Source organism: Procambarus clarkii, chromosome 6, assembly GCF_040958095.1.
Source record: "Procambarus clarkii isolate CNS0578487 chromosome 6, FALCON_Pclarkii_2.0, whole genome shotgun sequence".
NCBI lineage: Eukaryota > Metazoa > Arthropoda > Malacostraca > Decapoda > Cambaridae > Procambarus > Procambarus clarkii.
The window spans coordinates 9,827,256-9,840,130 of record NC_091155.1 but is presented as its reverse complement, the minus strand read 5'-3'; the positions used below and the strand labels follow the sequence as shown (position 1 = coordinate 9,840,130).

Here is a 12,875-nt window from a genome sequence, read left to right as displayed (position 1 = left end):
GGCCTATTGACATAGCTCGAGTGCATGGGGGGAGTTGTGTAAAACCCTGGTTTGTGCCTCGGAGAGGCTGCAGGATCCAGTAAGTTCAATAGAACTTTGGTTTCAACTCATTTTGACCATGTCATAGCTCAGTCGATTAAGGCAGCGTCTGGGATGCTCTCGGATGCAGGTTCGAATCCTCATCACAGCCCTTGTGGATTTGTTCATTTGATGCATCACGCAATTGTGATTTCTGCGTGTAATGAAGTAAGGGCGAAGAGGGAGAACGGCCTATTGACATAGCTCGAGTGCATGGGGGGAGTTGTGTAAAACCATGGTTTGTGCCTTGGAGAGGCTGCAGGATCCAGTAAGTTCAGTAGAACTTCGGTTTCAACTCCTTTTGACCATGTCGTAGCTCAGTCAATTAAGGCAGCGTTTGGGATGCTCTCGGACACAGGTTCAAATCCTCGTCACGGCCCATGTGGATTTGTTCATTTGATGCATCACACATTTGTGATTGCTGTGTGTCCCAGGTACCTATTTACTGCTAGGTAACAGGGACATTTAGGGTGAAAGAAACTTTACTCATTTGTTTCTGCCTGGTGCGAGAATCGAACCCGCACCGCAGAATTACGACTCTTGCGCGCCTTCCACCAGGCTACCAGGCCTGATGTGATGGGCTCCTGGTGTGCCTTCGGGGTGTAGTGGGCTCCTGGTGTGACCTTAGGGTGTGGTTGGCTCCTGGAGTGCTCTCAGGGTGTGGTGGGCTCCTGGTGTGCTCTCGAGGTGTGGTGGCCATCTAGTGCCTGCTCTGCTGGAGTAGAACTCCATAAGCCCTATCCAGGCACAATCCAGATACACATTTATTTCCCAGTTTGGCTTGAGGTTAGGAGGGGCCATCACCGTTTAGTGCAACTTTCTACAACTACCCAGAGTTCACAGGACGTCTGACACTTTATCGTCTAAGTCCACAGGGGTTGATAGTCTTCCTGCTGTTTTTCTTTGTAGTGTATAGTCCAGCTCTCGCCTCCCTGAGGTCTCAAGGGACTCGCCATACTTCTACTGATCAGTGTTGTTATCTGCCACAAGGCACAGCAGCTTCCCGCCGACTGACGACGTGCATTGCGAGAAGATTTCCGTTTAACCCTGAACTGCCAAGACCACCCGGGAACATATGGCACTTCTTGACACACTTACTCACTTTTCTGAAAGCAGTAATCCACTACAGGGACCATAGGTGCTCAGTCAACACGGTCTACATGAACTTTTTGAGGGATTAACAGTGTATCACATGTATGAATGGCCCAGAATTACTTTGGGGCCATTTTGGGTCAATTACTGCCAAAATGTTGGAATTGTTTATTGACACACACACACACACACACACACACAAAGGAAGAGGAGACTTGTCTTAAATGTAGAAAAATCCAACTTTAAGAACGTTGTTGGTGGTGCCACAAAGATATTTTTTTGTGGCTACTCTTTTTGTAGTCTACATTAACAACATCACAGATTGCATCTTAAAACAAATCATCAGATTTGCCAATGATATTAAAAAATATTGAAACGTGAGAAGTAAAGATGTGTAGCGAGTAAACCTTATACTCGCTCCAATCTCTCATTACCTTAACCCTTTAACTGCGCAACGCGCCTGCAGGCCCAGGCTTAGGATGCGCAACGCGCCCCCGGGTGTTTTTATTTTTCACGTTCCATTCAAAACTCCCGCGGCTACATGGGGTTCACATCAGCTTCCTCAGGGGTCTTGTAAACAGACGCCATCTTAAAAAAAAATCATGGTCCACATTGCCGGGTGTCAGAGCCTCAGTAGTGAGTGAGCAACCAAGGCTGGCGCTCGCAGCATGAGCGCACAGCACTGCTGTTCAGCGTGACCACAGCATTGCCTAATATTGTCAAAATATATATATAATCTGTTTTATTTAGCCATGATAGTATTATAGAAGAGCCCGAGTGTGATAATGACTGGGTACAATGTTCAAATATCAGTGATTCAATGCTGTTCACGATGTTCACAGCATTAGCCACAGCACCGCAGCATTATTTCGTCCATCTAGGAATCTTCAAACGACTTTTTAGGTTCCTTTTCAAAATAAACTTGTGGTCAATTATCCATTTACAGGTATTAGTGACCAGGATTGTGGTTATAATGAGCGTTGTGCGTAGGAAGGAGAAATTTTGGTGAGGGAGGGAGGAAGGAAGAGAATTGAGGTAGCCTCACTCTGTGGCAGTAACTCTTGTTTTGCTCACCATACTAGCTTCGTGGTTTGCTATGGGGAACACACATGTACATGGGTATATACAGTGTGTGTGGAATAGTGTAATAACAGCACCAGGAATATGTTGTGAGGAGCTATTTTGATGAGGGAGATGACGTCGTAATCGTGGCGTCAGCTGCTGTCTGCTGTGTGATTTGTCATGCAGTGTATGGTGGCCACTATACTGTTTGGACACAATACCGGCTTACTTGCATAGTTCTGGTAAATAAAACATGTAGATAGGTATATATAGCATGTGTAAATTGTGTAATAAATACAATAACAGTATGGTGGGAGGAGCAATGTTGGCGAGTAAGATGCTGGAGTGAGGGAGGGCTGGCTGGGTGTGGCTGCTCACACTCGCGGTGTTCTGAGTGTGTTGATGGTGAATGTATATAGTGTGTGACAGTGTAGCGTGTGTACATATGTTGTAAATATACATAAATGAACATGAAACATTGGTGTGAATAACTGTATGATTTGGAGGAGTAATGTTGAATACAATGTTGGAGGAGTGAGGGAGAGCTGGCTGGGTGTGGCTGCTCACACTTGCGGTGTTCTGAATGTGTTGATGGTGAATGTATATAGTGTGTGACAGTGTATAGTCTGTAAATAGATTGTATATATACATAAATTAGCATGATACATGGTAAATATGTGCAACATGTGTACACAAGTGTCATGCACGTAACACAGTGTCTTCGGACAGTACGGATGTTTTACTGCCATAATATAGTGTACGTGTTCATTATACATAGGATTAGCATGTAAAAACAAATATAATGTATTTGGAACTGTGCGCAAAAAATGTGCAAAAATATATTCGCGGCAACTCGCGCGCCCCGCCCCGGGCGCCGCACCGGCCCCGGGTGCATACTGCTCTGGCGCACGGGAAATTATGACGTCACGGCCCACCTTACGGACCCCATAGCAGCCAAAGTAAGTACAATTTCGAACTTGCGTTGCTATACCCATATACAGGGAGGGGTTTTTGACACTTTCCAAGGAAAAAATAATTTTTTCCCAAGGTTTCATTTCCTGCGCACTGGGGGGATGTCATATTTATAGGCCGCGCAGTTAAAGGATTAATGACAAACTAATTAGGACTACTCAAATCCTTTCCATAATTACAGGTAACATTCTTTCCATCCTGTTGGAGGAAGCTGAGTTGTAGTCATCAAATATAAGCAAGCGTTATGCTAATAGCCAACTCAATCCATTTGGTCCACGGGAGACATCTTCCATCACACAGGGAGCAGTCGCACCTCCACAGATCTCCAGTATCATCTATTGATACTGGTAATGGCTCAAAAGGGCCACCACTTATTGGGCTATTCATGCCCGTGCCACCTTTTGGGTGGCTTAATCTTCATCAATCAATCGAATAGCCAACAGTACAATTTCTACAGTGATTCAGATAACTCCAGTACAGACGTTTTGGATTTACCACATCTCTTCAACCTCAAGAATGTAGCACTCGGCGTGTACAGTTCTAATCGACCCCAAGACACTACAGCTTCGACACAGAGCAAACAGCAGACTACGACTGCATCGAGCTATGACACTCTCGCTCCCCATCGAGTTTAGACACTCACGAGTCCTTATTGAGCCGCCATGCTCTCCCACATATAGCTCCGCGACTCCGGCCTGACTCAGCTCTCTGCTCTGTTTCAAGCTCCGTCTGAATGTCTACAACAATGCTACCAACTGACTACTGTAATCAAGACTAGTAAATAAATATGAAACCCAGCAAACACTATCTAATCTACCCAACAACGTAACATAATCGTACGTTACAGATGCAATTGTGTGCTAACAAAATGGAACACATGACCTTCATTTATTTTTTTATTTATATATACCTGTACAAGAGTTCTTACATTCTTGTACAGCCACTAGTATGCATAGTGTTTCGGGCAAGTCCTTAATCCTATGCTCCCTGGAATACGACCCCGCAAAAATCATATAACAACCAAGTACCCATTTTACTGTTCAGTTAACACTTTCGCGCTTTAGATTAGAGATAACTCGTCGCCGTTTTTTCTTACGATTCCGCATAACAGCCTACTTTTCTCGTCCATCGAAAAAATATTTCTATAAATTCCATTTTTTAACCGAAATGGATGGGGATACTCTCAGATTGGCCTTAGCCTTATGACTCGGCCTTATTGGCGTGGAACAGCGAGGAATGGCCAACAACAACAAGCATACCACATGTTCCCGACATAGATGCCAGCGCAGCTCCTCCTGCTGACGCGGCAGTTTCAACACCCGGGCCATCTGGTGCGAGGTGTCCTCTGTTCACCTCAACACCTCAAGCCCACTCATCAACCACAAATTCTGAAATGAACATTGAGGACATAGAACCACTTGATGTTTCTGATTTCATAGAAGATTCTACTACAAGTTTGGTGGTTCCTGTAGAAGACAATATTCCTCCAGTGCATCCAAGAAATACAAGAATTATAGATTCAGAACAACGTCTCAACTACAAGTTGACGCATGAACTCGTGCACTTGGCTAAAAAAAGAAGTTGCCGTGTTTGTTTCAAGTCTGGCAAAAGGAGGGACGTGATATATGGATGTAAAACTTGTGATGTGGCACTGTGCGCTGCGCCTTGCTACACAAGGTACCACCGAAGAAAGATATTTTGGGTGGAGAAAAAATAACCACTGGCAACAGCTTCACTCCACCTAAGAAACATCAGATGAGCAAGTTCAGGATCAGAAGCCTGAAGATGGTGGAGTGAAGAAAAAATGCTCAACTGTTGATCTTCAATCAACATAGACAGGGTAAGTACACCTATTTGGAATTTTTTATCATCTATAAGAAGTTATATTATATACGTTTTGTAGAGAATTTATTTGCGAATTTTTTGATACCAGAATGAATATTATATCACATAAACTTCTATGAGTAAAAAAAAAAAAAACACAAAGTATGTTTGGGGGTGTGGCTCTGGGTGTGGCGGCCGTGTGGCAGTGGGTTTCCTTTAGCCGTTGATATATCCAACACGTGGGAAATATTTGTATGTGTTATGTATATGTCTGTGTAGGGAATTTTACTGCGATCACTGTCATACAAATTATAATATGTTTCAACAAGTATAAACATGACAAACATCAAACGAACGAAAACAATGCGTTCGTTTCTGCCGCGAACGCATACTGAGCGACGTGGTTCTATATTTGGCGCTTCTCTTACACATGCTTTGTACAAATGTTATACATTTCATCTTATAGAAAATTTTATTGCGAACACATTGGTATAAAAAAGAAATACATACATAGAAAAGTAGGGTCAGGAAACGTATAAATGTATAAACTTTTCAAGCATGATTTCCCCCCTGTGTTTTCGCCAGTGCGCTCGCGGCTAACTACTCTCCACTTCACACACTCTTGCGGGTGGGCAATTACTTATATTAAACATTCATATGCATATGTCCGTGTAGAGAATTTTATTGCGATTCCAATGATACCAAAATTAGCGATGTAGGACAACTGTAGGCTTCGCAACCATTAAGAGAGTGGAAACATTTTGTTGCTGTTTGGCGCTCTCGGCGAGTGATCTGCATAGTTTTTTATTTGGTGTTGATACTCCTTATGCTTGGGCGGCATTTTATAGGTATGCTCTTATAGACAATTTCATTGCGAACACAGTGATACCAAATTTAAATACGTGCGCCTTCAATTATTGTCAGGACAGTCAAAAGAGTGTACACTTTTTCGGTCTTACCGCGTAGGCGCGCGAAGTGCCGAAAGCATCTGGGGTATTGATTTTTTTTGAGCGCCGAGAGCGCGAAAGTGTTAAACAGAGGCTAGAGTTAAGGTCTTGCGCCCAGTAAATTCTCCCCGGCCAGGAAACGAACCCAGGACAAAGAGCTCGTGAAAAGCGCAGCATGCGTCTTAACCATTACATCAATTATAGACCTGTATCATTGACAAGTGTAATAGTGAAAGTATTGGAAAAGCTAATCAAAACTAAATGGGTAGAACACCTGGAGAGAAATGATATAATATCAGACAGACAGTATGGTTTTCGATCAGGAAGATCCTGTGTATCGAATTTACTCAGTTTCTATGATCGGGCCACAGAGATATTACAGGAAAGAGATGGCTGGGTTGACTGCATCTATCTGGACCTAAAAAAGGCTTTCGACAGAGTTCCACATAAGAGGTTGTTCTGGAAACTGGAAAATATTGGAGGGGTGACAGGTAAGCTTCTATCATGGATGAAAAATTTTCTGACTGATAGAAAAATGAGGGCAGTAATCAGAGGCAATGTATCGGAATGGAGAAATGTCACAAGTGGAGTACCACAGGGTTCAGTTCTTGCACCAGTGATGTTTATTGTGTACATAAATGATCTACCAGTTGGTATACAGAATTATATGAACATGTTTGCTGATGATGCTAAGATAATAGGAAGGATAAGAAATTTAGATGATTGTCATGCCCTTCAAGAAGACCTGGACAAAATAAGTATATGGAGCACCACTTGGCAAATGGAATTTAATGTTAATAAATGTCATGTTATGGAATGTGGAATAGGAGAACATAGACCCCACACAACCTATATATTATGTGAGAAATCTTTAAAGAATTCTGATAAAGAAAGAGATCTAGGAGTGGTTCTAGATAGAAAACTATCACCTGAGGACCACATTAAGAATATTGTGCAAGGAGCCTATGCAATGCTTTCTAACTTCAGAATTGCATTTAAAGACATGGATGGCGATATACTAAAGAAGTTGTTCATGACTTTTGTTAGGCCAAAGCTAGAATATGCAGCTGTTGTGTGGTGCCCATATCTTAAGAAGCACATCAACAAACTGGAAAAGGTGCAAAGACATGCTACTAAGTGGCTCCCAGAACTGAAGGGCAAGAGCTACGAGAAGAGGTTAGAAGCATTAAATATGCCAAAACTAGAAGACAGAAGAAAAAGAGGTGATATGATCACTACGTACAAAATAGTAACAGGAATTGATAAAATCGACAGGGAAGACTTCCTGAGACCTGGAACTTCAAGAACAAGAGGCCATAGATTTAAACTAGCTAAACACAGATGCCGAAGAAATATAAGAAAATTCACCTTCGCAAATAGAGTGGTAGACGGTTGGAACAAGTTAAGTGAGAAGGTGGTGGAGGCCAAGACCGTCAGTAGTTTCAAAGCGTTATATGACAAAGAGTGCTGGGAAGACGGGACTCCACGAGCGTAGCTCTCATCCTGTAACTACACTTAGGTAATTACACTTAGGTAATTACCACAGGAACTACCAAACAGTTAGGAGGTTTGGCAAATTCTATTCAATAGTGAACAAAGTCAAACAACATTTCTTAGTGGCAGACAGCAATAAGCATCCCAGGTGTTCTACTGATAACATTCCATGCTACTGGCTGATGAAGAGAAGGATCTAATGATGGTAGCCTGCCAATCCATGCCTGAAATACCACAATAATAGTGAAGATTTGTATGTGGTACTTACGTCTACACTCGTGGGCGTTGAGGGAGGTGGCGTGGTGCCAGGGGACGTCGTTGTAGAAGGGCAGACACTCATTGCAGTCTATGCCAGCAGTGTTGTGCTCACAGCGACACACCAGCTGGGCCTCCCCATCCTCACCCGTCGACGTCACACACTCTGATGCATGCCCATTACACTTGCATCTGTAAGTGTATACACAACACTTATACTGCCTTGTCAAGTGCACCTGTTCGTGTCCCCAACCCTCCCCTCCACTTTTATTATGTATAAATATTTTGTTTCATAACTCATTTCCATGCACACACCACACACATGCAGACAACAAATCAAATCAAATCAAATCAAATGTTTATTCAGATAAAGTAAATACATACAAGGTGAGATACAAACATTGATGGATTTATAGATAGAGTTAGTACATACAATGCCTAAAGCCACTATTACGCAAAGTGTTTCGGGCAGGAAAAACATTAAAACTAAAACTTAATACTAATTGAGATTAAAGTATAAACTGTGTTGAGAAAATAAAAAATAAAAAAAGGGGGGGGGGAATATGGCTGAAAATAGCAAATATACAATTTGATCAACAAACAGCATTGTTTAAAATAGTAGACATGGGTAGACATTTAGGGGTGAGGTAGGTTACAAGGAGTTAATTAGGTAGTACTTAGTTTTTATCTTAAACTGGTTGAGAGAGGTACAGTCTTTAACATGATTGGGAAGGTCATTCCACATTCTGGGTCCCTTGATTTGTAGAGCATTTCTAGTTTAAGTCGTACTCTTAGAATATCAATAGGCATTTGTTTCTGGTGTGGTGCTCATGGCTTCTGTTCTCATGGTTTAGAAAGAATGCCAACAGTTTTTGAAACTTTTTTTGATATACAGTGGCACCTCGACTTACGATTGCCCCTACTTACGATAATTTCGAGTTACGATGTAAATTTCATCGAAAAATGCGACTCGACATCCGATGGTGTCGTCGACTTGCGATATTTTTTGGTACACGTTCGGGTCGACTGAGCGCGTGGTTCCTGGTCGCGCAGCCGACCTGCCTCAGTTTACTACAGCTGCCCGTTTAGTGACGATCGCGCCTATAAGAAATTTCGCTATTGTGGAGATTTTTTGCATTTTGAACATTAAAGTAATTATTATATATCACCCCATGAGTCCCAGGAAAGTCAGTGATAAGGCCCAACATATGAGATCCCATGTAAAGATGATCGTAGAGCAGAAACAAGATATCATTCGTAAACATGAAGATGGTGTGGGGGTTGTTGGACTGGCTAGGCAGTACAACAAATCTCAGTCAACAATATCCACCATACTGGATAAGAAAAAGGACATTATGGGTGCTAAAGTGATGCATCATTACAGACAAATGTTAAAACGAATGGAAAAACAAATGTCTCTTGACAAATTTGTTGTGAGAAAAACAAGCACTGAACCACAACCAGGTCCTAGTGGTATTCAGACAAAACGTAGGAGAGAGAGATTACCCAGAGAAAACATCACTGCCTGATGTGATAATGGAAGGGGACTCCCCTTCCAAACAGTAACAACTCTCCTCCTCCACCATCACCATCTTCCATATGCCATCAAGAGCCCTCCATAAAGATAAGAGTAACTTTGGTACTGTATTGTAGTTAGAAAAAACATTGTATTCAGTATAAAATGTATTTTTATGTTAATATTTTGGGGGGTGAGGAACGGATTAATTCAAATCCCTTTATTTCTTATGGGAAAATTCGCTTCGACTTCCGATATTTCGTCTTCCGATCCATCTCTGGGAATGGATTAGCATCGGAAGTCGAGGCCCCTTTGTATATAAAAAAAAAAGTTTCAAAAATTGTTGGCATTCTTTCTAACATCAGATATTATGTACCCCGCCCTGCCCTGGTGACTCTCTATTACTCCCTCATCTATCCCTATCTCACCTATGGTATTTGTGCTTGGGGTTCTACTACCCAAAATAATTTACGTCCTCTAATTACTCAACACAAAGCTGCTATTAGGACAATATCCAACTCTGGCCCCAGACATCACTCGGTACCTCTACTCAAATCTCTGAATATGTTAGATATTCAGTCACTGCACATTCTCTCATGTGTATTATACATATATAAAATGCTGAACTGTAATGCCAATCCTGACCTCAAAAGCTTCATTGAAGGTTGTAACAGAACCCATGAGCACCACACCAGAAATAAATACAGTTTTGATATTCCAAGAGTACGACTTAATCAAACTAGAAATGCTCTACAAATCAAGGGACCCAGAATGTGGAATGACCTTCCCAACCATGTTAAAGACTGTACCTCTCTCAACCAGTTTAAGACAAAAACGAAGCACTACCTAATAAATTCCCTGTAACTTACCTTACCCCTCTATTGTCAACCCATGTCTGTCATTTTTAAACAATGCTGTTTGTCGACATAATTGTATTTTTGCTGTTTTTCTGCCATGTTCCCCCCTTTTTTATTTTTATTTTTATTTTTCTCAACACATTTTATACTTTATTCTCAATTAGTATTAAGTTTTAGTCTTTAATGTTTTTCCTGCCTGAAACGCTTTGCATAATAGTGGCTTTAGGCATTGTATGTACTAGCTCTATCTATAAATCTATCAATTTTTGTATCACCTCTTGTATATATGTACTTTACCTGAATAAACATTTGAATTTGAATTTGAATTTTGAATTTGAAGTTAGAAAGCATGGCATAGGCTCCTCGCACAACGTTCTTTATGTGGTCCTCAGGTGATAGTTTTCTATCAAGAACCACCCCTAGATCTCTTTCTTTATCAGAATTCTTTAAAGATTTCTCACATAATATATAGGTTGCGTGGGGTCTATGGTCTCCTATTCTACATTCCATAACATGGCATTTATTAACATTAAATTCCATTTGCCAAGTGGTGCTCCATATACTTATTTTGTCCAGGTCATCTTGAAGGGCATGACAATCATCTAAGTTTCTTATCCTTCCTATTATCTTAGCATCATCAGCAAACATGTTCATATAATTTTGTATACCAACTGGTAGATCATTTATGTAGACAATAAACATCACTGGTGCAAGAACTGAACCATGTGGTACCCCACTTGTGACATTTCTCCAGTCCGATTCATTGCCTCTGATTACTGCCCTCATTTTTCTATCAGTCAGGAAATTTTTCATCCATGTTAGAAGCTTACCTGTCACTCCTCCAATATTTTCCAGTTTCCAGAACAACCTCTTATGTGGAACTCTGTCGAAAGCCTTTTTTAGGTCCAGATAGATGCAGTCAACCCAACCATCTCTTTCTTGTAAAATCTCTGTGGCTCGATCATGGAAACTGAGTAAATTCGATACACAGGATCTTCCAGATCGAAAACCATACTGTCTGATATAATATCATTTCTCTCCAGGTGTTCTACCCATTTAGTTTTGATTAGTTTTTCCAATACTTTCACTATTACACTAGTCAATGATACAGGTTTATAATTGAGGGGGTCTTCCCTGCTGCCACTTTTGTAGATTGGAACTATGTTAGCCTTTTTCCACACGTCTGCTACGACTCCTGTACACAGGGATGCCTGAAAGATCAGGTGAAGTGGAATGCTGAGCTCAGATGCACATTCTCTCAGAACCCATGGTGAAACTCCATCTGGGCCAACTGCTTTATTCTTACTGAGCTCCTTTAGCATATTTTCCACTTCATCTCTAGACACTTCTATATGCTCTATGTTGTTCTGTGGAATTCTTATTGTGTTTTGCTCTCTGAAGATCTCATTTTGTACAAACACACTTTGGAACTTTTCGTTTAATGTTTCACACATTTCCTTTTCATTTTGAGTGTATCTGACCCCCATTTTTAACCTCTGTATATTATCCTTTACCTGCAGCTTACTTTTAATGAATTTATAGAAAAGGCCTGGATCTGATTTACATTTGTCTGCTATACCGTTCTCAAAGTCCCTCTCTGCCTCTCTCCTTACTGACGTGTAGTTGTTTCTTGCATCTTTGTATCGCTGGTGATGTTTGGGGGTTTGGCCTCTTTCTATAATGATTCCATACTTTTGTCTTTTGATCTCTGGCCCTCTCACAATTTCTGTTGAACCAACCCTGTTTCCCAGGTCTGCATGTCCGTGTGTGTATGTGTGTGTGTTTAGGTTATCTAGAGGTTATCTTGAGATGATTTTGGGGCTTTAGTGTCCCCGCGGCCCGGTCCTCGACCAGGCCTCCACCCCTAGGAAGCAGCCCGTGACAGCTGACTAACACCCCAGGTACCTATTTTACTGCTAGGTAACAGGCGCATAGGGTGAAAGAAACTCTGCCGATTGTTTCTCGCCGGCGCCCGGGATCAAACCCGGGACCACAGGATCACAAGTCCAGCGTGCTGTCCGCTCAGCCGACCAGCTCCTGTGAGGACATTTTGTCCAAAAGTGACCCAAGGCAGAGCAGATTTGATGTTGTCCTTGACCACTTTTTGTAGTGGTCTGGGTAGTACAGTTGGGTTCGTTCTCGACTCACAATTGAAAATTCCGGGTTCAAATCCCAGGTGGCACAGAAATGGTTGGGCGTCTTTCTTTTTGCCTCACGCACCTGTTTACCTAGCAGTAAATAGGTACCTACGAGTCAGTCACCTTGTTGTGGGGTTACATCCTGGGTGGGGTCAGTAATTTGACCCAGGTGGGAGGGACCTCAGTATAAGCCTAACATATACTGTATTTATAACTTGGCGTCCTGTCTCCGACACAATGAATTATATTCTATATGTGTGACATATATAGCACATATATTGTACTAGTATAATGGTAGCACCTAAAACATTGAATTAAGTTTAGGTATTCTACTTGTGTAAGGAAGCATGATGGAGTACTAGTGTTGAGGACTTTAATGTCTTGATGCAGTAGTTTCTGGGCTTCACAGGGGAAGGAACACTGAATCTAAAGGATCTTGGTGTTTGGGAAGTAAAAGATCTTCCTAATAGTAACACTGTTGGTGCTGTTACTGTTACTCCCTAACAGTAGCGTGTTGGCAAACTGTACCAACCTCCCCCCACCCCCACTGCCCCACCAAGGGGCAAACTGTAAAAAGGCTGGCTCAAATCTCTTGAACTGGGCTATTGAATGGAGGGAACATGGCACTACCCAGGCAAAG

The 12,875-nt window shown here is 41.8% G+C and overlaps 1 protein-coding gene across 2 annotated transcripts in view; it reads right to left on the bottom strand.

Annotated features, from left to right (window-relative positions):
- LanB2 (laminin subunit gamma-1) overlaps positions 1 to 12,875 on the bottom strand; it is a 529,033-nt gene that overhangs the window by 308,591 nt on the left and 207,567 nt on the right. For both annotated transcript variants that reach the window (XM_069305575.1, XM_069305583.1), the window contains exon 6: positions 7,738 to 7,916. In XM_069305575.1, coding sequence (XP_069161676.1) covers positions 7,738 to 7,916 — 179 coding nt within the window. The remainder of the gene's footprint in view (positions 1 to 7,737; positions 7,917 to 12,875) is intronic.